The sequence below is a fragment of the Amphiura filiformis genome, unplaced genomic scaffold, assembly GCF_039555335.1.
Source record: "Amphiura filiformis unplaced genomic scaffold, Afil_fr2py scaffold_26, whole genome shotgun sequence".
Classification (NCBI taxonomy): domain Eukaryota; kingdom Metazoa; phylum Echinodermata; class Ophiuroidea; order Amphilepidida; family Amphiuridae; genus Amphiura; species Amphiura filiformis.
Window position 1 is genome coordinate 140935 of NW_027305490.1, and position 26702 is coordinate 167636.

A 26702-nucleotide genomic window follows, 5' to 3' on the forward strand; every position below is an offset into this window, starting at 1 on the left:
ACTGTCATAATTAAAATGACTGCTACCTGTATAAATAACTATGAAAATGGCAGACATCTTGGAATGCATTCTGAAGATGACCTCTAACCTCTGGAGTGGATTCTTCTACATGCAATTAGTAAAAACCAGCCAAGTTTGCATGTTTATAAAGCTGTTTGGTTAACTGCCATGATATTTTCAAATTTTCCAATATGGAAGCCAGCGGCCATTTTGGATTATGCAAGCTTACACAGGAAGCCCCGCTTGGCCAGTTCCTCACAGAAGAACTGACTTACACCTGCTACTTTGATGATAGACAGAATAGAATTTACATGGATAAATTTTAACCTTGACTAATTCCCTAAGGAACTTGAACCAAAAGTGGGGCTTCCACTTTAAGTTGAACTCAAAACGGCAAAATAAAACACTACTGAAATGAATTTCTAGCCATAGTTTTAATTGAAAATCACCTCAATTGTATTAAGGTAGAGTGGGTCTGCAAATGTGCAAATATGAAAATAATCAATATGGTTATTGGCGGCCATCTTTGTTTTCATGCTGAAGTTGACACCCAAAATGACAAAATAACACTTGGAATGGATTCCTGATCATAAAAATAGTAGGAAATGACACCTCAGTCATGTCTAATATATTCAAAAGTTATGTAATCTCCTGCTTTCCAAGATGGTCGACGGTAGCCATTTTTGATATGCCATTTCCTGGAGTTAGCCCACACTCAGGGAGGAGCATAGGAGCTCTTTGTTCCCTAAATACTCTTTAGCACCAGAATCCATCTTCAATCAAACCTACCTTCAATTTCAAACAGAGTGCGTGATTGGTCCAGAGCCGGTCATAAACAACCGTTAATGCCAGGTGGGACAATGAAGGAAAATCACGTTTTTTAATGTTACTTGTTATTTTTGTTATTATTTTGATAAAATATGAATCACAAAATGTTCTGGTATGTTTGAACGGGGTAAGCGTCCCTCGGCCATAAGCAACCGTTTGGTCATGAATTAATCCCTAATTAGTATATGAATGCGACTGGTGAATAGACTGGTGATAAAGTTTTATAGGTATCACACCAATAAATAGTAGCTATATATTTATGTTTTCATTGTACACGAGCACAGATAAAGAAAGCATTGCGTGAAAATGCTAAGCATCTCTTACATTTTCTTCTCTATTGTCAAGAATTAGCCCTACGTGAGTCCAAGTCATGCCCATCATTGTCTTCGAGGGTCATCTGTCATGAAAGTCAACAGTTAAATGGTCATTATAGGCCGCTCCTGTAAGCAATTTAAAACACCATTTTGTAGCGCCATTTTTGTTGTTGTTGTTGGAAATTTCAAACAAATAAATTAATAAAGTTGAATTGCTTACACAGAATAACTACGAATAACCTGTTATGATTGTCGCTGCTCTTCTTCTGTTTGTTTGTAATTCTCTACTTTAAATCCGCCCTCTTGTGCCCTCGTTTTGTTTATAGCATCAAGCCCGTCATGCCCGTGGCGCTACATCGAGTTATGCCGTAATTTCGTCCACAGCCTCGTATTGACATATATAATTATAGGCGTGTGTACGCGAACGCGAGTATAATTTTCACATTGTGACCAGAACGCTGACATGGGGCCCAGGGTGGGGTGTACATGTGGAGTATATTGGAACCATTTCTCACAGGGCCCATATTCTTTTCAAAAGAGCGCCAAGCCACAGACGACTCACAGATCAAGAGCTGGAGACCCAGGGCCACAGAGCAAGGGCTCAAAGTCAACCTGTTAGAAACCAAAAGACTCGGTATCATCTTTCAACAACCAAGTAAGAATTACATCATGGATGCAAGCACTGGTGGAAGAAGCCCAGGGAAGAAGCATTACTACGTGTAAGTTTGCGAACATCTTCCTCAGAAACCAGTTGAAATCATTTAAGTATACCAGGGTCCAAATCAAGGTATTCGTGGATCTTGGTTGCGAAACTGGTGGTCACGCAAACTTCACAGTAGATTCTGAGGAAGGGGTGATGCGTGTATTTTGGTTCAAAAGTCGCCGGGTGAGTGCAATATAATCGTATCAACCATTTGTAATGTCCATGGAGAACGTTGTTTGTGTTTCTCAATTTAAAATCTCTTGACATCATGTTCTGATTAGACAGGCAAATATCCGGGTAACACAACCAAGGGTTTATGATATCGTGGTTTAAAGAAAATTTAATATGTTCATTAAAGATTAAGGGTATGTTACCACTGGTTACATGTTTTTATCATTGCCTTATTTATTTATTTATTTATTTATTTATTTATTTATTTATTTATTTATTTATTTATTTATTTATTTATTTATTTATTTACCAATTACAGACTTTATTCATTTCATTTGCTCAGATGCTTGTTTCATAACAAACCATAATTTATTCTATTCAACATGTTCAAGTAGGGTACATGAATAGAATACATTAAATCCTTTGTTATACTCTCTATAGAAAATCTAGTGGTGCATGCAAAATATATAACACTGAATAAATTAAATAAACACTTACACAATGGATGCATAGTCATTAGTCAATTTAATACTATAATGTGTTGTTAGGAGAAGAAAAGGCTATTAGGTCACCGTATGTCAGGTTATAGGTCAATTGGTTCAGGTCAAATTTAAGCATCAATTTTGAATACACATGTGAGAGTCTGTGATATCATAATGAGGCATAATTTTGATATTCTGTCTTTAACTGGATATAATTTATATCGAGAAGTGCAAGGTGGATATACTAATATACCTTGGGATGTAAATGGTGAGTACAATTTAGAATGCCTAGTTGAGATGGATTTCACAAATAAATATAAAATAGTTACCAAAATCACAAAAGTGAAGCTTACGGAAAACTACCCAATATGGTGGATTAGGTGACAAGAAATACAATTTTTTTCAACATTGCTGTAGTATGTTGTGGTAACCTGTTACCTGTGGCTTAATTAAGTTTCAGTGAAATAATGTCGCTAGTTAAAAATACAAAATATAGCTCAACATTGAAAATAGAAGCATTTTAACCAGTTCCTTTTTTCATGAAGTCATAAAAGAAATCAGGAACCACTTATTCCCATTTTACATATCAACTTTATTTCCCTAATGTGTTAGCAACACATATCCAAAATTTTAACGAAATCCGTTGATAGTAAGCTTTCCAAATGAAGTGAATTTAAATCATCAGTGATGTACCACCTTTTGGCTTCTACTTTTAAAAGCATGTAAGCTACGTTGATACCGATGCCACCAATAAAACGAGAAGATTTGCCCCTTCATTTTGCATACCACTTTGTCCAATTTTTTTTGTAATTTCTTCACAAAATGCAAAAAATGCAAAAAAAATCAATGGGTGTAGTACCCCCGCTATAAATATCTGGAAAACACATTAAGTTGGGAGCTGTACAAAGTTTGGTGGTATAGAGGTGAACATTGACTTGATTACATTTTAAGCCTACTTAATTGGGTTGTCCTTGAGAGTTTGCCTGGTCAACTGGATCCCCCTTTAAGTTCTTGTGCATGCACATTCAGTGCGCCGTAAACCAGTAAACATGAGTACCTCGAGGAAGGCCGTGTAATCACAGATATCTGTGGCGTAATACACCAAATAAAATTTCCATTGACAAGCCTGTGTGACAATAATTATTGTTCACTTACATTTGATAGCAATGCATTAATTATGAACCAAATTTTCATTTGAGCTTCAATTTTGGATAAATAACATAAAAATGCAAAACGTTAATTGTTTCTATGCCAGCATTTGCCTCACTCTCCATTAGATCCGCTATTTATATATTCAGTATATCATAATTATAAATGCGGAACTGGTGATTGGATCTGGTGTAATTTTGTACCCGTCTATTCATTCATTTATCAAAAGTGAAATTCATTCATCTATTGTCATACAACATTCATGTTGGTGTTTTTTGTGGGTATTTATCGAGTGACGTAAAGGGACTTCCGTATAGAAGGAGCTATACTGGGAGATCAAAAATGCGTCAACGGAGCCAAATTTAGCCAGGAGTTCTTCGAAAATTTTTGTACGGGGATGTACCACGCAGACTTTTTTGATACCCATCGGTATACCATTAATTGTTCACAAACAAACCCAAATTTGCCCTATTTGGGCGCTTTTAAGGACACTTCAAATTCAATACTTGTATTATTGTTTTATAATGTTTACACTTCCCGTGTTGCACGGGGAGTACGGACGCAGGTTGCAGGTTTCAATAGCATTAGGGTTAGAGTACTTCGTAACAAACTCATTTCGAGACTTTAAATCTTGTTTATGGTAACTTTCCGTGTTGTACGGATATCCGAACTGTTCGCTATGTACATGTACGTATAGAGGTTTGTCGTTTATTGACATATATTACTATGACACCATCATGACCACCGCCAACATAATTTGAACTTTTTCAAAAGCCTCGGAAGCAGGATATCGTCATGGTCGTACATTTGTGCCTCAATTCCCAGGGAATTTACATCGCAGAGCAACCGTTTAAATTAGTAACCTGTTTCGCCACCAGAAAGTAAAACCGCCGTGTGTTTCTCAACATGATCAATGTCGACGCTCTATGGGTAATCATCGAATAAAATTTGTTGGATAGTCTGATTAAACAGAACGCACTTTATATAAAATAATGAACGACCAAAGATCAATCATTGAAGCATCGCCATGTTCTTCATCATTTTACTCTTTGTTCTTTGTTCACCTGCTTTGTCAGCAGAAGGTAAGTACACTTAGCTAGTTAATAATGATAATTTAGTATGCCATTTAAATTAGTCAATGGGTGATGTTTTAAAGTAACCTGTTTCACCATCAGAAAGTAAAAGCGCCCAGTGTTTCTCAATGTTGACGTTCTACGGGTGATCAGTAAATAAAATTTGCTGGATAGTTTGATTAGTTGACCCCCGGGAGTTGACCAGATTCACATAATCATAAGTCATTTATACCTTGTCGGTTATTCCAAATGATTGAAAGCAAACAAAATGATTCAGTTGCAACATTTGTTTGTTTGGATAACTTGCTTACATAATTATAACTTTCTTGCTTGCTTCACTTTGGGTTTAAATGCCTGTTAATCACTATCGTTCAAATGTTAGTGTTCAATCTATAAATAATTAGTGATAAGTTGATAACATTATTCAGGTATTCTGTTATTAGCCTACATTATAAACACGCGCAAAAGTAAACATTTTTGTGTATATTTTTCCTAAAAGTGCTGCATCTCACGTTCCCACATATTACTTTTTGACAGTTTTGTGTGACGCTGATGAACTTGGTATGCAGAATGGTTTAATTGAAAACAGCCAAATCACTGCATCATCATATCGTTCAAGGAGTCGCACCTTCGATCCGTGGCGAGCCAGACTCAACAACCCAAAGGAACTTAGGTATTGGCGACCCGCGTCTGACGCAATATCAAACTCTTGGATACAAGTCGATTTCTTGGATACGGTGATTGTAACAGGGATTGAGACTCAGGGCAGTGGAGATGAAAATAAAGCTAACAGATGGGTAACAACATTTCAAGTACAGATTGGCAATGAAACCTCATTGACCTACATCACTGATGAAAGCAGTCCTAAGGTAACTGGAAGATATATTGTTATTTAGAGAAACTTATTTCACAATTTATGTCAGCAATTTATGTCACTTTCTCAGGTGCATTACACATCCAGATGTAAAACAACAGTGTCATAGTGTAAAAGAAAGTTTAATTAATGTATAAGATATACAAGGAAAATTAACTTTGTCCCTACAGTACTCGTTTCCAAACGGATTATGTTGATATCTTCAGTAGATAGCATGTCTGGTAGCTATATTGTGTTAAATACGTGAATGTGTTGCTATCTCCAGTAGATAACATCAAGTATGATCGCTATGTTTGGGTAAATACATGAATGTGTTGCCATCTTCAGTAGATAGCATTATATCTGATAGCTATGTTGTGTTAAAAATACATAAACATGTTGCTATCTTCAGTAGATATAGCTTAATGTCTGCTAGCTATGTTTGGTTAAACATGAATATATTGCTATCTTCAGTATATAGCATTATGCCTGTATAGCTATGTTGAGTTAGATACATGAATATATTGCTATCTTCAGTAGATAGCTTAATGTCTGCTAGCTATGTTTGGTTAAAAATGAATATATTGCTATCTTCAGTAGATAGCATTATGTCTGTATAGCTATGTTGAGTTAAATACATGAATATATTGATATCTTCAGTAGATAGCCTAATGTCTGATAGCTATGTTTGTTTAAATACGTGGATATCTTGCTATCTTCAGTAGATAGCATTGCCTGATAGCTATGGTGTCGGAAGAGAGCATGACCTAGCAGTGTTTACACTCAAATACATTGAAATATTGAGACAAATAAAACTGAGAAGAGTTGTATGGTTCCACAAAGGAGATCCCAAGGCTTGATATAACGGGATTTATTTCTGCCCCATATGTATGATTTATCTGTATGATTTTTCTGGGGCATACAAAACTTTCGTTTTAATACATTATTGAATATAGAATGATTTCAACAAAAGCAAGAATAACACCACATAAATACTTCCGTGTTGGTCAGTAGTACATTGTGAATGGTAAAAGCACAGAATTTTACCTCCAAACAACCCCATTCGTGCAATATTGTTGGATTGATTTCATCAATAATGCTTAGCAATGCTTTATGGTGTTTGAATGAAAAATCTAGAACTTCATATATTAGTAGGTGAAAACAACAATCTATAAATGGTTTTCTTGTTTTGAACAACCTTGTTTGTTAAAGGAATTGCTCAAAATGTTCAGTCTCTCTCTGGTTACAGCCACACGTTAACAACCTCTAAATTGTATGGGAATTATACCCACCCTCTTTTTTTGCGACATTAAACCATTGGAACTTTACTCGGTCCAATCACTATTTATATGAAAATTTTGATATATTTCTTCCAGGTTTTTTCAGCAAACACAGATATCAATTCCATCGAAAGAATAACATTCCCGCAGAGAGTCCGTACACGATATTTGCGCATTTTACCAATAGAATGTCACAACAAATGTGGATTGCGTTTTGAGGTTCTTGGTTGCCGACTGATTGATGAATGTATGTCACGCAATCATACGGATCAATGTGACACCAATGCTGAGTGCCACGATCGGGATGACGGCTTTCAATGTATATGTCATCCAGGATACTTCGGAAACGGCTCACATTGTGAAGGTAGAGTATAATATTAATAAACTGTGTTAAAATTACCAAAATGATAGTAATATCTTGATATATAAATTGTGCTTGGCAAGAAATTTATATTATTACTGAGTATCGTCTTACAGTGGAAAAACCGTTGATTATTATTTCACAGATATCAACGAATGTTCTTCCAACCCTTGCCTAAATGGAGGGACTTGTAGGGATGAAGTCGATTCTTATAGCTGTAGCTGTGTTGCAGGATTTACAGGTGTCATGTGCCAAACAGGTACGTCCTTAAGATCAAATGTTAAATGGCTGTTGGGGCAACACGAATTAAAGTACAAAATAAAACACATATACAACACGTTTATAACTATTCATATGGAATAAGTTATACTTCTTTCATCTAGCCTAGTGGATACCCAAGACCAAACGTTTAATCGAAATGGTGAAACATATTCTTATGATTTATGGCTAAACATATTGAAAACGAATGTTCTTCAAACACCTGCCTTAGGGGCTAAACGGAGATACTTGTAGAGATGAAATCGTTTATTATAGCTGTAGCTTTGCTGCGGGGTGTTTTACCGGTGTTTAAACCTGCATTAAACGTACATGTTTGGCACTTAAAAGTGCCAAACATGTACGTTTAATGCAGGTTTATACAAATTCATCGCTGAAGTTCAAATAAAAATTGCTGTTAGGGCAAGACGAATAAAAGTAAAAAATAAAACACATAAACGACACGTTTACAATTATTCATATGGAAAAGTCGGGGGAAAAGTTATATTTCTTCGTATATCATTAGCTCCCTTCGTGATTTTGTTGAATTAACACTAACTTTTCTTCCACCTAAAAAAAGAATGAGCGTAAAATTTGAGGTTTCCGTCAACTAAAACGCCAAGAAATGTTATATAAATCTTTCAAATAGTACTCAAAATTAACAAATCAAACATCAATGCTTTTTAATGTTCTTTTTAATATTCATTTCTCTTTTATAGCTATAAATCATTTATCCACTGAAAAGCCAACCCCGTCAATATTTCCACCACCATCAACACAAATAACTGGAGAATACAACCCTCCACAATTCACAAAAAGAACAGGTAAGGAATTATTCGTACACACGAAAATACATCAGTGTTGTAGCGTTATCGGAGTATGGAGCACGTCCTGACATCGAAGTGAACGGAAGAGTTTAATTGACAATCGACGAAAAAAGCCATCGGATAACGACTCTGACTTTAAGTTGTGTTAAATAATATAAAATTCATTTCATATATTATATTTATATGAAATATTTCTTTGTAAATTTCACCTTTCATACGATCGAACCCGCTTAAAATGTCAGTGTGAAGGAACAATTCCTACGATTATGCAAAACTGTCAGGACAGCTGGTAATGTGTTAAGAGACTTTAAACACTCCCACTTTCGGGGGTGACACATATATAGGGTTTTTAAGACTCCGCATCGCTGTTAATACCCAAAGACCCCAATTTTTTCTTTTAACACATGCTCTGTCGGATGTCACCCAGGTCCTTATTTTTCTATTTGAAAAGCAACTTTCATTTATCACTGATTTTGTTACTTATTTTGAAATAACAAAGCAATTTGAAGCCATTTAGAACTAAAAATTCCAATGTTCAAGGCTTCTGTCGGACTGTTTTAACTCTCACCCAAAGATCTCAGTTTAACAAGGTCATGTTCTTACCCAATGACCCTCAAACGGTTCATCTGCAATACCCAAAGACCCATATTTTTCACATTTTGCTCGCACTGAATGCCAAAAATTATGCTCTCAGCCAATGACCCTCATGATTAAATTTTTTTTTTTTTATAAAATATATATGTCTCTCAACGAATGCCCCTTGCTGTGTCAGCCCTGCACCAATTTCCTATTGAAGTGCACCCCCACCCCGTTTGAGATTTCCCGTATTCTATTTTATTTGTCCGATTCCAAGCTTTTCCAAAATACTCCCAAAATATCAAAAGCTCAGGTCAAAAGTTAAATAAAAATTCCCTTTAAAAGGGAAGGCCAGCGTCAATGCAGAAGAGGTCTTGTAAATAGTTTGGGCCACCGTGAAAGGCATTTTTTAGGATCACGCTTACATCCATGTTACATGACAGTTCACCAAACCATCAATGGTGAGAACATGCACACTGAAACAGCAAAACACATTAACTCCTATAACTCCTGTCAACTCTTTAATTCATTACTCCAAATTGTTCTGTATTTTTGTCTTTACTGCTTTTTACCCATGCTTATTATAAAATCAAGAAATACACTGCAGTTGTTAGTTAATTCGCTATGTTAACTCAACTTACATGCACATTTTATTTTAAAATAATTTTATATTATTTCGCAATGTATAGTTTACTATAAAGTAGATAGTGGCAAGCACATGATAAAGGACTGATCATTCACTACAATCTTCACTTTTAAACTGTATTTTTTGAATGTGTTGATTGTTAGTCCGAAACTCCTGCAAAGCTATGGACATGGCATCTTACCTACTCCATTCTGTAATCTGCATTGTGTGTTTTCTCAGTCTTCAATCATTTTGTTGAATGTAATTTTATGAAACAAATAAAAAAGATAGAAATTGGCCTCACTTTAGTTATGTGTCATTTTACAGTATTTATCATTTATAAAGTAAGACAATAATTTATTTATTTTCTATAAGTGCATGTCAAAATATGGATATATTGTTCAATATTATAGCTAGCCCCTAAAAACTTTATTTTCAATCGGATTTTTCCCGTTGAAAAGACAAAACTGATGTTAAAGATAGCAATATCAAAATAACATTTTGAGTCAATTTTATCCATAAAACGATACAGGATAGGATAGATAATTACTTTGACTTCAATGTGGTCCATATAATGAAGATTTTGATTCCACAACATTATTAGATCTGTTATCAACATATCAATTATGCACTCACAGGCAACCAAACATCATGCTATCAGTAGTCCACTGATATGACCTCGTGATCATTTCCCCGCTTTGACCATGTCATTTTTTTGATATGCTGATTGCTGAACAAGTTTATGTTTATATGTGTAGGCCTAACATATGATAACTTTTTAAGTCATAATTAATTCAAACATAACTTTGGCAATACTCAATCGTTTTCGTTCGTTGAAACGGCAAAACATACATTCTTTTCCTTACAAATCGAATTAGCAGACATCAAAAACATTTCCACCACGAGAAGTAAAAAAAATAATTCATAGCAATAGAAGAAGGCTATAATCTTAGCTAATCTTTAGTGTACACAAACCCCATCTCAGAATTAGGTACCAGCGCCCTATGCGCTGGCGAAAATAGAAATTGGTATTCTAAACATATTGATCTCCTTTGCAGTAATAATAATCACAGGAGCTGTTATTGGTGTCATATCCTTAGTCACCCTGGTTGCGTTGGTTGTATGGCTAGTCTACAGGTGAGTCTCATAGTAGCCATTTTGTTATTTTTCAAATATGATTTTTGTCTATACATGCTATTGGTTTCTGTGCGACACGATGCATATTTTGCGGGTTTTTTTTATACTACAGTTGAATGGTGGAAAACAGCATGTACTATCCTAAATGATCGGGTTGGATATTGGCTGCAATAATTATTATTATACACACTCTTATTTTTTTCAAATTGGTAAAAAGATCTTCAAACAACATATTCATGTCACGTAACTTTTCTTTCTTTTGTTAAATGCACAAAAAGCGAACTGCATATTCCACAAACTCAGGACTTGAGCTTCACGGCCCTTATTGCATCAACACGCAAGGATTTCAAGGAGACGTAACAACAAATCCTGCATCACATGACCACCAATCAGACTCATTACCAATTTCAAATGAAGCCAACGATGATATTGATATGCATGTACAAGAACGGAACAAAGATCACCAATACGAACAAGTAGATAAAAACACGACGAATGACGGCAAAACTCCATCAGCACCACATCATAGGTTTGTAATAGCAGGAGACGAAGGGCGGATAAATAAGCCAACATACACTAGTTCTGACGCCGATGGGAATCATTCGAAATTAAAACCACCCGTATATGCAATCGTGGTGAAATCCAAGAAGAGTGGTCACAACGGAGGCTCCGATCAGCAATATGGTGCAGATGCAAGATTTGATGAAAGCAAATACATGACAATGATGTAAAGAATGACAACGAAGAAGATGGATGGACAATACCATATAGGCAACTTCCGATGGGAGGGATACCATCCGAACAAATGGCAATGAAGCTACCGAACCGAGGTGGCTGCAACAGACTTGTAACGACTCGTTTCGAATGACTCGACATTTTAGGACTCAAGACTCTGACTCCAATGACTCGACTGGAGACTCAGAGTCGACCGTAAATCTTGTGACTTGACTTGCATAATCACAGTTAGATTTAATACAGAGTAAAATATGTAGGGCCAGATTTATCTTTTGCTGGCCCCTGAGCACGGCAACAGGATTTTCCCCTGGCTCTACACCCCCCACTACTAAGTTTTTTTAACCTAAAATTTTGCTGCAAGTTGCTTGAGTATCCTCACACAAATGACTTTACCGGGACATATGTGGGCGAAGTGCGAGAAAATGTGTAATTTTAATGTTGAAATGGGGCTAAATTAAAACAATTGTGACCTAAAACCGGGCCAAAGGTAGATGCACATTCCACAATTTCGTATTCTTATTTTTTCCTCTCAAAATTTTGTCCTCCTCTCCCCATCGTGCATGTACTTTTTATGCCTATAGACGAATCCAACGAGCCAAGTGATGGTCAGAATTCAGTCGGCCATTTTCCGTCTGCACAAAACTGGTGTTGTTCACACTGCCCAATTGGGTGTATTACATCCGCTTAAAAATCGATGTTAAATTGTATTATGTTGTAAACTTTCATCATTCTTTTGTCTACGTGTAACACCGTGCAGCTTAATATCCCCGCCAAGGCCACATCATTTCACATTTTAGGTGGAATAGACCTAAGGGGTGACCCATCTATGGCTGCCATTGAGGTGTAGGAATGCGTGAAAATTGGATTCTATCACAACGATACCAAGAAACCTTTGGTCCTAGTTTTTTCCGACATGGGTCTGAGAATTTAGACACCCTAAATATATAACATCTAATGCTCGCAACGCATCTGACATGTCTGATGCTGAGGTGGAACAATCGTGACCATTCCATGCACTAAAATGGATCCGTATTGCAAAGTTCAACAAAAAGATTATGGTACCCGACGTCCTACACGTTTATAGCAAAATATCGCAGGGAACAACCGAATTCGTAAATAATTTATCATCAGGGTCGTCCAGTGGAAGCCAGGGAGTGGAAGTTGCAAACTTGTTTGGTCTGACAGTATGTAATTGTATTTATCGTTATTATGTCAAATGTTGAATAAAAATACCTGAAGTTAATTGAATACATTTAATTATAGTGTCAAAATATTACAGCTTAATCTGTTTTACAAGTACTTCTGAAGGGGGCAATAAGGGGACAATAAGGTTAAAGGACTATGGCATGTTTTATAGGCTATTATTATGTAATCATGTATCGTTCAATTATCCAGAAGCTTCCAGAGACCGGACCGAACCGAGACTGTGGGGCAGATATTATGATACCCAATCAAGTTACAATAATTAATCTGATTTAGAAGGCAGAGTACCGATTTATCTTAATTTTATGTAACTTTTTTTGAATTTATTGAAAGTGAAGACTGAAAAGATGGCTGACTAAAGATTGCCGTTTCCTTTTTTTTTATGATAATCTGTCTTCTCATTTCTGAAATAAATTTTTGGATACTATGAGTAATTTTTGTGTGAAGTGTAAAAATTCATCACCTATTCACAAGACTCCATGGGAAAATGGGAGTTCTGACTTTTCCTCGAAACGAATTCGTATAGTCTTTGACCCAGACTGCCATGTGGTTATACTTCGTCACAGCTAAACTACTATTATCCTTTTGTTAGTTCAAATCAAATTTGATCCCGCCCAAAAATCCTATTGCAGAAGGGGACAATAAGCTTATCTCTAGCACGTCCATTGTGTTGGCTTTTGAAAGCATGGTAATTGTCAGCCACTCAGTAACAATAAGCGAATTAACATTCATAAAGTAAACCACGTGACTTGGAGATGTTTTAACCCGATGCTTTATTCCTGTAGTTATTATGTAAAAGAAAAAACAAGTGCATGATGTGCATCATTTTGATAAGTTTGATAACTGTACTATGTAAACGCATAAATGGAGACATGATACTTGAATATCATGTAGGCCCTATATTTGTTCATTTGTATTGTTTGATCAATACATTTTCAATTTAGGGAAATCTAGTCCACCAAGAGGCAGCTAAAGGCCTCACAGGTCCATCTAGTGGGTCCTTTCTTGATGCACTCGGGAAATTGGGCTAGCCGAAGTAATGCATGACGTAGGGAGGAGTGTATTATTATGCGCTCAGTGTCGGTCATCATGGTCATTGCGCTTATCTCTTTCCGGTGGATCAAATTGTTCATCAAGGACATCGTAGTACTAGTATACCATGTATACTCATGCTTCCGGTTTCTGCACAGCTATGCTTTAGCGTTGGAGCTAAAGTAAGATCACCATAGTATTACCTTATAGGTCTATTAGTTGCGTTTGTATATATGTCTAGTCTTGATTAGTTTCAGAATGATTTTGGTGTTACTTTTAGCAACATTATTCATGGCATCTTTGTCACAGGAGCCGCAAGGTAAATGTCAGTAAGAGTAAGGTAGGCCTATTCATGAATATGAGATATTAACCGGCACTTTTGCGTAGGTCTACATGTTTGAACCGTAGTATCATTACACTAGATGTGTTTAGTCAAATTTCTTGTTCCAATCGAATATAATATATACACGTCCTCATGAAACAGTGCTTTCACAGAAATCCTGAGAGTCTTTCCGAGTTGGGGTGGGTGGGTGGGTGGGTGAATGGGTGTGGAGGCGATTGTTTGTTTTAAATGATCTTCCCGTAAGAACTCTGCAACAACCTATTACAGGCCTACAGGGGAGGGTTATGGATCAATGCTACCGAGGCCCCATCTCAGGTCCGGGTCTCAGATCTACCATGTCTACGCCAAGCTAGCACAACTCAGGGCAATTTCCACAAACTTCTAAGTCTTTCAGGCGTCTTAAATCTTAATAGTCAAAGGTTTTTTTACAGAATCTCTCAAACGAAATGTGTGTTTCCTTCCTTCCTTTCTCGGCAGATTGGGACGTTCGTTTGGTTAATGGGGACGAGTTTCAAGGCCGTCTTGAAATCTTCTACGACCAGAAATGGGGGACTGTATGTGCAGACGGGTGGGGTTTCATCGAATCCAAGGTTGTCTGTGCTCAACTAGGGCTACCTTATCAACATGCTGTAGTCATAGGAGGGGCATACTTTGGAGAAGGTTCAGGTCCAAGTTTTTTAAACGATGTTGTCTGTCAAGGATACGAGGCTAAGATTGGAGAATGCTTCTATAGTTTAATTGGTTGCGACCACAGTCAGGATGTCAGCATTATATGCTCAGGTAAACACCCCTTGATGTTTGGAGAATAAAGGCATTGTTTTTAGCCGCTGTCGTGCATATCGTCTCATATTACACGCGGCATCATTATTTTTGGCGTAAAACAACTGGGCTTCGCCTCGTCATGATTGTTCATGTTGTTTTATTTAAATAATGATGTCGCCCGTGTTAATGACAATAGATGCACCCCAGTGGCAAAAGAATATGCATAAACACATACCACGAATTATAGGCACTCCAGCGGCAAAAGAATAGGCATAAACTCATACCACGAATTATAGGCACAAACCAATGATTAAGTCATATAAAAAACGTGTGTCATCATTTCAGATGTGTACTTGTTTGTATTTTAGAGGTATCCGATGTTCGCCTGGTTGGTCCTGCGCCAAACATAGGCAGGATAGAAGCCTATTACGGTGAAACATGGATATCGGTTTGTCAACGTAGTCAATATGTAGAATGGAATAATGAAGCTGCCAGGGTGGTTTGTAATCAACTAGGCTACGAAGCAGGTGGTGTGGTCTATATGGAATTTGCGGAAGGTCTTGGCCTGTCGTCAGTGGTTCCATATACGGTGAACGATGTCGGATGTGATTACTGTAAGTAACGTTTTTATAACGGGAATACTATTAACCAACTCCCTCGTTCTCCTATTCAGGTTGTTGTCAAGTTCCTACAAGAAGATCATTTTAAAACAACAAACAAAACTAAATGCCATAAAGACAATGGGTCTTTTTATCATTCTTCTGTGCTAAGGTAACAGGAGCTCTTACATACTGTTATATAAGAAGATAATGTCTCCAGCTTCGACATCTTAATTTATTTTTTCAATTTACGTTATTAAGGCCTCTTTATGAATCAAAGATGCAATCATGTATTCTATTGCCATAGTTTGATTATTTATTTATAGTTAAAAACCTTGCATTTACTACTTAGATGAACCAATGCGTTCCAACGTTTTTCAAATTGTTAGTTAGTCAAGGCTTCTAAATAATTGTTGTTGATGTTTCCATCAGAAGTTTACTGAGTGTAGGCTTCCATGTAATATGGTATGCATGGTTAAAGTGGTCCTGTTACTTCGGCGGTAAAGTTCATGTTCCTTATTCTTTCTATCGTTACAGCCAGAAATAAACTACAAGCTTGCTTCTACGAAGTGGACACACACAACTGTCAGGATAACTTACAGGCCACTGCACTTTGTTTTCGTAAGTTTCCGTCTTTACAATGGCATAGGCCAACAATTTGGTTCAAATTGTCTGTTCCCGATTTAACCATAGGCCTTTACGCTTGAGCTTCTTTCCTATGCATATGATCGTTATAATGCAGCGATCTACAGCTCCATAGCATATCAGGTTACGACATCATCACTGTAATAAACCATAACCTTAAGCTATTATGGTTATCCTGAACTCAGTTTAGTTTATTTTTTTCCAACAGAGAATAATGCAATTAATGCAGGTCTTCGTCTTGTGAATGGTGACAACTACAACCAGGGTCGTCTTGAAGTATACTACAATGATCAATGGGGAACCGTGTGCGATACATACTGGAGCACAGATGACGCCGAGGTTGCATGCCGCCAATTGGGATTACCATATGAAGCAGTCAAAGCACTGCATGGTGCTTACTTTGGAAGAGGTACTACAGAATCTTTTAATTTGGGTTTGCAAAGGAGACAAAACCTCATGCCTTCCCTCGCATCAAAAACAGGGTAACCTACAAAGTGGATTTTATTAACAGGTGCATCGTTCTCTTCAAATTGACATCGTTCCAGATAACCTGTGCTATCTTGCTTTAAATTTTTTAAGTTTATCATAAAGTTTAGATTATAGTTGGGGTAAGTAAGGGTAGGGTAACATAAACTGCTCACTAAAAAGTTTGGAAACTTTCCAAAACGGCTATATATCAGAAATATTTGAAATCTATTTCCATATTGTTTCATATCAATACAAGCATTGTTCTTTCCTGTCAAAAATTACACCAAATTTGTGACCATAACTTATTCCATGGTTGAGTAACTGTCTTTGAAAGACAAGGTCTCAAACAAAATGTGCAAATCTGCCATTGTCTGTGCCATTTGCATCAGTAAATATGAGTAAGGAAAATCACACTGTTCATAAAGCAATCACTTACTTAAATCCGTAATGGGCATCTTCTTTTCATGCTTCCTGGCCATCAACCTGGCCACATGCTCCTAAGGGTGGCATTCCACTCTTTAAGCAAGATCTGTCTTGAACCAGTCAAGGTGGGTTGAGGAAGCTGGATGACCGAGTGAGAATGTGGAGAAGACGTGGCGAACGTATTGCAGATTGCTGCATTGACAAAGTAACAGCCTATGGTGGTGGAAGCGTGATGATATGGGCGGGAATTTCGATGACATGAAAGACCAGATTGGTAGTAGTCAACGGAAATCTCAATGCAATCAACTATGGAGCTGACATCCTTCAGCCCATCGCAGTCCCATTTCTGCTAAACCTTGGACCAAACGCTGCTCTACAAGACTTACAACACAGGGCAAGAGTTGTAAATGACTTTCTGCAAGAAGAAGGAATTCAACGAATGGAGTGACCAGCTAATAGCCCGGACTTTAATCCTACAGAACATCTCTGGGACAAACTTGGTTTGGCTGAGCGCACTAGAGTGACAAATCAATCCAACTTGGCTGGTTTAAAACAGATCTTGCTTGAAGAGAGGATTACCATCCCTCAGGAGCGTATAGCCAGGTTGATAAGAAGCATGCTGTTGTGAACGCACATGGTTTCTCTACTTGTTACTGATTTTAGGTGAATGGTGATTGTTTTAATGAAACTGTGATATTCCTTACTTATGTCTACTGATGCAAATGGCGCAGACAATGGCATATATGGCACATTTCATTTTTGGTTTTGTGGCCACAAATTTGGTGTCATTTTTGACAGGAGAGAACAATATTTGTATTGATACGAAATAGGTTTCAAATATTTGGAAAGTTTCCAAACTTTTTTTGAGGAGTTAAATTATACAATGTAGCTACATGTATTAGGGTACAGAGGACAGTGTATTCCAGAAGCTCCCTTAAGTGAACAATTTTAGTAATGTGTATAGGTTTAAACTCTACCAATTGAATACCTGAGAGGAAGAAGGGCCCAACTCCATCAAAACTGTTTTTGAGATATTAAGAAAATACGTAATATTTGGAAACGTTTTACAGACAGAATGTTTTCATCTTCAGGGGACCTTTAATACATGAACATACAGTATTACATACATTCGAAATTATACATGATGTTTCCATGGCAACGGTACAGGTCTTAATACGAACTGGAGTTGGGCCTTCTTCCACTCATATACTGCAAGTGCCCGTTCATTAAGCAGATGTGTTATAAATAGCTACAGAAATTTGGCAATTATCCAGTAATTGCACAAGTAGAAGCATGTAATATGTTAGCAAGAACATTTATGGTAGTGAAAAGCAAATTTCATGGATGAACAAAATTTCTCTTCAACCCAATATTTGTGGAAGAAGGGCCCAACTCCATGGAGTTGGGCCTTTCTTCCATGAAAACCATGATTAACTGTACGTGGAAGACTATTTTAGAGAGTGGATTTTGGCTCATCTTTTACACACAAGGAAGAACAGTCTGCTGGCAATAAAATGCTGGGTCTAACTCATTTCATTTTTGTAAAAAAATGGAGTTGGGCCTTTCTTCCACTCAGGTATTCAATTAGATCTTACTAGATTTTCCAAGTCAACATAGAACTAGTTCCAGTTCCTCGAGGGAGTGTGCACAAAGCGTGCACGGCCGTGAAGCAGCCAAATAGGCGCTGGCTTATTATGGTTCCCTACTCATTGAGCTGAGTGTTAAGTCAACTTTGACCTGATTCTCTACACTAATTTGGGGTAAGATTTGACTTGGAATATCTAGTGAGATCTTATTAGTAGAGTTCAAACGATTCACATACCCTACTTCAGATAAATAAAAAGATCTTATTTTACTAGCAAAAAGTCAAATTGACTAAATAATTTTAAGAGTGTACAGTTTACTAACAGTAAACAGCTATTTATTGTGTTATCCTGTATCAAAAATGGTAACATCCCGTTATCTCAATCTCCAAGGACCGCTTCACCGTTATACCTAATTTCAAAAAACGCCCTTTATTCCTAATTTTGATATTACTAATTACAAAATTAATGTTCTTTACTTCTAAGGTTCAAATATCACATTTTGAATATCATTACCAAGTTCAACATTGTTTGTTTGGATAAACATGATAAACACTGGGTATCAAACTTATTTTCTTACATCAGGTACTGGACCTGTTTGGTTAGATGGACTTGAATGCGATGGGAATGAAGATGAGATGTCTGCTTGCAAACATCGAGGATGGGGAGGACATGACTGTGGACATCAACGTGATGCTGGACTTATTTGCTCTGGTAAGGATGATTCTCATCGGGCTATTCCATTTAAAATCCACACTACCCTGTGGAAGAACTTGAAACATCTTCTACAGAGGGAGTATGAATTTCAAATGAAATTAGCGCATCAACCAATTTGAAACACAGTCTCCTTCTGTAAAAGATTTATGATGCATCTTTCACGTATGATGTATGAAATTCAAATGAAGATGCATAATGTGCTCATTCCATTTGAAATTCATACCCGCTCTGTGTAAGATATTCCAAAATCTTCCACAGGGGTAGTGTGGATTTTAAATGGAATAGCCCATTGTAAAGATATAAGAATTGAAATATGAATTAGGCGACGGGAAGGGAAGGAAAAAAGAGGAAATAAAGAAAGAAGTTGTTTAGGTCTGGGTGGGATTCGAACAGAGACCCTGAGCATGCCAACCACTAGGTTTGTCACAGGTCACAGGTCTTGCACTGGCCTGGCCAGTGAAAGCGTGCCTATATATCACTTAGGGTGATTGCGTCATCACATCACATGGGATGCACCAGGAAGTTTCTCATCTTCTCTGGATGCGCGCACAACAGTGCATATACCAAGTAGTATTTTGTAGTACCTGGTAGTGTTAGGGTTAATGAAATCCCAGGAATAAAATATTAACATGAATCAATGACAGAATTAGGCCATAACTTAACTTTGCTTAAAACATATCCATGGCAATCGTTAAATGTCATTTAAACTTTAAAAAAAATGTAAAATATACCAGAAAAATGTGACACAATTGGACTCTAAATGCCTTTTGGCAACAAACTCTTCATTCCTTTGAACAAGTTCATAAGGAATGTCGATTTCAACTGTAAATTTTGTTCATTTTGAACAATTCCTAAGAAAAACGTTTTGACTCACGTTTTAGTGACGTTTCACCTCTACACTAGTGGCTTCATCTTTAAGTAGTGGTGAAACGTCACTAAAACGGGAGTCAAAAACTTCATTTTTTCTTAGGAATTGTTCAAAATGAACAAAATTTACAGAACAAACTCTTCATATTTTCAGCTTGTTTTTTGTCTAGAACAAATGCCACTATTTACTAATTGTGCTAATATTCACAAATAAAAATGAAATTTGCGAACAGATTGGCAATTTTTGCAGGTTATATTTCAAGATAAATAACGTACATGTGTATATATCATGTCATTTAGTCATAAATACATTGTACCTTAATGATCTAATGTCGTTTTTGTTTCTTTGTACTATTTTTATGATTTAACTGATATCATGTGATACCAGGATGCAGTAAAACTGATAATCTTGGTCTGGAATCAGGAGCAATCAAAGACAAACAAATCAAATCGTCATCGGAATACAGCGGCTATGAGGCCTACAAAGGTCGCCTGGGAAATTCCGGTTATTGGACAGCAGAAAATTCAGTCCCGGATCCTTGGATTCAGGTAGAATTTGCAACTGCAGTAACAATGACGAAGGTCCTCATCCAGGGTAGTGGCAATTCCTATTTCAATGCATGGGTTACCGAAGTTGAAATCCAAACAGGGTATAGGGAAGAAACACTGACTTACATTGAGGAAGACGATAAGCCAATGGTGAGTTTACCAGCTGCATTTGATGTCAAGATTATATGGCAATGGGTCAATTGGCATTTAGTTCGAAAGTGTATAGGGTTTGTCCACATTAATAAGTTTTACTTTTAAGAGGTGCTTTAGGGATGCATCCGGACAGTGACATGTTTCGGACAGAAGGAAACACATGACAAATTAGCACAGAAAAGCTCATGTAGCATGCCTTCTGGCATTATATTTATCTTGAATTTAAAAAAATTCATTGCTGAAATAAAACACTTTCTCACCCCTGAAGTCAGACAAGTGTTTATTTGGGAATGGGCTGTAGCCTATTTTGTTGTCTTCTATATATACTACACTAAGCCAAAAAAGAAACTTATAATTTTTTTTATGTTTGTATCTTAAAATCCTGTCCATCAAAATTAACCAAAATTACACACAGTATTGCCTCAATACTCTACCCTAAACACATGTCATTAATCAAGCAGTTGTCCAACTGACACAATAGCAAAATGCACTGATATGGAACACCTTCCTGGACCACATTCACAGCCCTATTGGCACCCAACAAACGAAATCTGTGAGAACGGCATCTTGAATCACCAGGATCATCATGTCAAATGTCCAAACAAAATAATGAAGTCCATTAGTAACGGGTATGTCCACCGTGCGCTTGCACGCATGCTGTGCACCTGCTTCTCATGCTTCCAACCAAGTTCCTGATGATATCCTGGGGAAGATTGCCCCATACTTCCCGTTACTAAAGGACTTCATTATTTGTTTGGACATGTGACATAATGATCCTGGTAAGTTTGTTTTGACTCTCTTTAATGTTTTTAACTTAATGTTGTTAAAATTGGTTGCTGTGACCTGTGATTCAAGATGCCATTCTCACAGATTTCTTTTGCTGGGTGCCAATAGGGCTGTGAATGTGGTCCAGGAAGTTGTCCCATATCAGTGCATTTTGCTGTTGTGTCAGTTGGTCAACTGATTGGTTACTGACATGTGTTTAGAGTAGAGTATTGAGGCAATCCTGCGTGTAATTTTGGTTAATTTTGATGGACAGGATTTTAAGATATGGCCTGGTGAAAAATTATAAGTTTCTTTTTTGGCTTAGTGTAGTATACAAAAGTGATAATAGTGTGTTAGATAGTCTAAAGAAAATCTTCCTAATTTTCATCAAACAGACAACAAATGTGTATATAAAACTAGACTGAGGAGCAATGCTATCATGCATGGCTACTGTACATTCGAAATGTGATAAAGCTAATTGGCTATACATGTAATTGCCAATTCATATTCCATGGGTTGCTGCTATTTTTTTAATCTAGTTTTCTTCAGTTAAATACAAAAAGCATGAGTAAGTTTAACTCTACAGTACATTACTACCTCAGCTAAACTGTTGTGTGCTTGTTCAATTATATTTCCCAGAAACTTACTGCAAACATAGATATAGATTCAGTGGTAGAACTCCCATTACCAGTTCCAATTACTGCACGCTTTCTACTAATCAATCCAGTAAAATGTACGGAGTATTGCGCTCTGCGATTTGATGTGGTTGGATGTATAGCACTGAATGAGTGTGATGATGAAAATGGTCCTTGCGATGTTCATGCAATCTGCAGTGATTTAGACGATGGATTTAAATGCATATGTAAACCAGGATTTGTTGGCAATGGCTTCTTATGTACAGGTATGTTGACCCACCTGAAAGCAATGACCTTCTGCATTGACCATTTGCAAAATAGTTGTCTCCTGTGAATAGATTCAAGAGTCAATACGTGCAGAATTTGAAACAAAAAAATCACTAAATACAACTTGAACATTACCATAAACACTCCTGAAATATTATGTTTCATTAAAAAAAAATTAACGAGAAATGAGCCTGCAAATGGCCAAATTGTTATTTAAAGTATCCATATTTTATATCATTTGCAGAAATTCTCTCTAGCACCAACCACCCAAGAATGGAGGGGACACAGGACACAACAAAGATATCAATACCTACCAAATTTGCACCAGATATCAGTATTGATACCAGCACAAACAACACAGGTAAGGCCAATATACTATTTAGTGCCATGCAGCACTGCTTGCAGTCGACCGATAGCAGGGGTCCAATTTGAAACTTGCAGCGCAAATTTCAAGCAGTAAGCGTATCAAGTAAGTTGCAACACAACTATGAAGTATACTTCATGATCATTTCGAACTCGGTCAACCATTATTATCACAAGTACCGTATTTGTTCCATTAATTCTTGTTTTCGCCATTTGATCAAGTTTTAGCTATATGACCAAATTCAATGAGTTCTATATAATACTAATTCTATAAAATAACCTGACATAGATTTCAACTATATTCAAAAAAATTAAAGAATAACAACTATTGTTCTCCTTGTCTTTTGATAGTGGATATTTATTAATATTTCATTATTGAATTGTACATAATATGTATTTCAGTCATCTTTTCATGTCTTGTATGCCCAATTAGCATTGAGATTCCTTGTGATAAAAAATGTGTGTCTTTAAATATTATTATTAATATTATACAACTGATTTACCAAATTACTGTATGTTTTTTCTTATTTGTTGAAATACTATACAGCTGCCATTGCTGGAGGTTTGGTAGGAGGCATAGTGCTCACCATTCTAATTTTGTTCCTGCTTTGGTTCGTTTTCAGGTAATATCACATAGAACTATATTACCAAATTACTGTATAAATTCATGTTTAAATGTGCTAGTGTGCGATGCGTAATTCTTCTTTCCCCTGTATATTGATATATTAAGAATAACGATTAAGCATCATTAATTTGATCTTGTGCGCTAGTTGTAATGTTTGAATGTTTCCATGTTCCAGTGTATGATGCGTAAGCCTCTCTCTCTGTTTGTATGATTATATTAGGCTGGCGGGTAAGCATCATTAATTGATCTTGTACACTGGTGTGTAATGTGTTGTTTGTATTGTTCACCCTTGACTGCTCATATCCATAAGTACCAGACTTGAGTCCTGTTTATCAGGGACAGTCTGTGTAGCTCAGTGGTTAGAGCGCTCGCCCGACAAGCGAGAGGTCTGGGGTTCAAGTGCCGGCACAGGCAGGTGTGTCCGGAGTTTTTTCTCTGGTATATCTGCCTATGCATGTTATGTTTCCATTTGTAAATTCATGTTTAAATGTGCTAGTGTGCGATGCGTAATTCTTCTTTCCCCTGTATATTGATATATTAAGAATAATGATTAAGCATCATTAATTTGATCTTGTGCGCTAGTTGTAATGTTTGAATGTTTCCATGTTCCAGTGTATGATGCGTAAGCCTCTTCCTCTGTTTATAGAACTATAGTTTATTTTAGCAAAACATCTAGTAAATCTAGAAATTCAAACATTTCACAACATCCACTTGCAAACACCTGATGACAATGAAATGTATGTCTCAAATACTCCCTGGGAAATTAATACTACATGCAGATCAAGATTATTTTATTTATTTCTAATATATGTTAGCTTTCAAATAAGCCTTGTAAAACCTTTACAAACACTAATAATGCGCATGAGTGTTGATTATTACATAATGCCCTTTTCATTTTTCTCCATCTCATCGATATATAGAAATCAAAGAACATCTAAAGCTACTGCATTGGAGCTGGCTGATCCACAGAACAACCAGTTATCACCACTAGACACACAAGCAGAGACACCTATTGGAAACATCTACCAAGGGATTCAAGACCAACCTAATGAATATGCAGAAGCAGATTTTAGCCAAGATCAGCATAATCCAACTAATGGATATGCACATATAAGTGATAATACCTATGCATGTCCAGATCAAAACCAGGAAATTCCAGAAGATAATCCAAATACTATTGAATACCCCTATGCAGATATAGACCATGGACATGCTAATAGTTCCAATTTTGATGAATATGCATGCGTAAATAAAACTAAAATTCAGGTCGAATCGATTCAAAGCAATCCGGATTCAACAAACCACACTCTGCCAAAACAAGACCAGTGTAATCCACTCCAAAATAATCCATTTGAAAGTGAATACTACACTTATGTTGACACACCACCAGGTAGTAGCAGTCAATCATCTGGACAACCACTGACAACTTCTCAAGAAGGCTGGATGGACAATACCATCTATTCATCTTCCACTGATGATGAAACACCAACTGCCCAAACAACATCTTCTCATGTTACCATGGCAGCTGAGCCTGTAGCCATGGTTACCCAAAGCAATCAAGGCTGGATAGATAATACTCTGTATGCAAATTCGGGAGGCAGTGGAGATAGCCAGCAACATCCTACTCATGTGCAAAATGAAGAAGAGGGATGGGTGGATAATTCTATTTATGATGTATAATAGGTGCAGCAGCAATGCAAGATCAGAGCTTAGAAGATCAAGATATATAGCACATCTGTTTCAAATGACAAAAAGGGATGATTTTACATATCAGGTTTGAGTTGGCCTATTTGATATAGAAAAATAGCTGGTCACTTAATATGATGGCAATCCTCATAATACTGGACTACTCGTTAGGCCCAACTTACAATTTATATTAGCCCAACCAATGTACATAAAAATGTCATATGCAGTTATATACATACATAAAAGTGTTTTATGGTGGTTATATCTTGTCATAGATGTATAATGGGTTTAACAATCAATCGCCATGAAGCCTTCTGGGGGAGAGATTCACCATCGACTTGTAAAATGAGCAATAATTCATCTCATTCAGTTTGTTGCTCAATTGCATGGTTTGGTCATGTAATAAACTTAACTTATGAAGTGTCTTGGGCAACTACCTCAGAAGTTTTACATGGTGGCCGAAACCACTTGAGGGCACCCATGTTTGACGAGTTTTATTATTGCAAAAGCACAGCCATCTTCTGTAGTGGTGCACACTGCACCAATTGGTGACTCTTGAAATTAGCAAAAGTAACAACTGCTTTTCAACAATTCAAAATAAAATTCAGAGCTAGAAAACAAATACTTAAAAGATTTTCCATTATTTATATCATTGACTTTATTTCAGTGTATAAATTATTGTATATTAAATTATAAAACTAAAATTAACAAACATGCTAGTCCCTGAGAGACCAAGATAAATAGATACCAAACAAAAACACATTAGGGTTGATATTATTTGTATTTGGAAAAAGATTCCACTGATAGCTAAGGCCAGTGTTCGATTTACCACCTGCATACCTGCACCAGTGCATGTAACATTCCCTCTGTGCATGCAGCTTTTCACTACCTGCCTGCACGCGTGCACGTACGATTTTAGCGCTAGCGATATATGACAAGGCAATATACAAAAGTAAACAAGCAGTCAGTCCGATTTGGAAAAACCCAATCTATTTTTAGCGCAATATCCTGACCTCATTAGAAGGGCTGGCGCAAATCGCGCAATTTACAATTCCCGATACCCTATCACGTGAGAACTGTCACTTTTTTTCATTGACTTCCCTAGTCTCCTACACAGCCAGTTTGCGTCGGTCTGATACAGGGTCTGATACTTGTCGATCCTAACGAACATTCGAGATAGCCACATATAGTCTGGTCCGAGACTATGACTTCCCTTAGAGGGGCTAGCGTAATGTGACGTCATCCACCAATTCCGATACCCTCGCACATGTAGAAGCTGTCATTTTCATTTCATTGAAAAAAAAGAACCGGAATTAGGATTGTGTGGTGTATTTGTTGATAGACGGAACATAATCATAGGAAAGTCTAGAAAACAAGGAGATAGCTGAAAAATCACATGCATCATTCTGGAAATCGTGCACCTCGTCGGCGACTAGTTCTAGAACAGATGAAGCCACAGCATCCAGTGTTTTGGCTAAGAAATCGGCGAGTGATCGGCATAAAAATGACAATGACAGTGGAGCCGGGAATATTATTACAAGCTTAACTGACAATGATCGTGATTCAATGTGATTTTATGTTTGCTTTAATTTTGGTGCATGCACACTTTTTGCTGTGCATGTAGACATTTTGGGCTACATGCACCAGT

The 26702-nt window shown here is 36.9% G+C and overlaps 2 protein-coding genes and 1 long non-coding RNA gene across 3 annotated transcripts in view; 2 read left to right on the forward strand and 1 right to left on the reverse strand.

Moving 5' to 3' along the window:
- Positions 1-4345: 4345 nt before the first annotated feature.
- Positions 4346-26329, forward strand: LOC140143713 (uncharacterized). Its single transcript, XM_072165525.1, has 15 exons — positions 4346-4729; positions 5258-5589; positions 6950-7217; positions 10938-11361; positions 13914-13933; positions 14425-14727; positions 15078-15323; positions 15846-15929; positions 16162-16362; positions 19013-19141; positions 20400-20710; positions 22118-22379; positions 22625-22741; positions 23291-23366; positions 24289-26329. Exons 1-15 carry the CDS (start codon positions 4675-4677, stop codon positions 25046-25048), a joined length of 3588 nt encoding a protein of 1195 aa, XP_072021626.1. The 5' UTR covers positions 4346-4674; the 3' UTR covers positions 25049-26329.
- Positions 7357-10635, forward strand: LOC140143754 (uncharacterized). The gene is made up of 3 exons (XR_011857790.1): positions 7357-7473; positions 8189-8293; positions 10556-10635. It is a non-coding gene; the product is annotated as an uncharacterized lncRNA (long non-coding RNA).
- Positions 22347-26702, reverse strand: part of LOC140143753 (uncharacterized) — a 30817-nt gene continuing 26461 nt past the window's right edge. Inside the window, exon 11 of the mRNA XM_072165568.1 lies at positions 22347-22441. The gene's annotated coding sequence lies outside the window, so the exon portion shown is untranslated. The remainder of the gene's footprint in view (positions 22442-26702) is intronic.

What these genes read in the sequence shown, in the direction of transcription:
- LOC140143713 (XM_072165525.1), top strand. Translation starts at nt 4,675, where the DNA reads ATGTTCTTCATCATTTTACTCTTTGTTCTTTGTTCACCTGCTTTGTCA. An exon ending in CTGATGAAAGCAGTCCTAAG is followed by an intron (nt 5,590 to 6,949) that starts GTAACTGGAAGA and finishes TATTTCTTCCAG; the next exon opens with GTTTTTTCAGCAAACACAGA. An exon ending in CTGCTTTGGTTCGTTTTCAG is followed by an intron (nt 23,367 to 24,288) that starts GTAATATCACAT and finishes ATCGATATATAG; the next exon opens with AAATCAAAGAACATCTAAAG.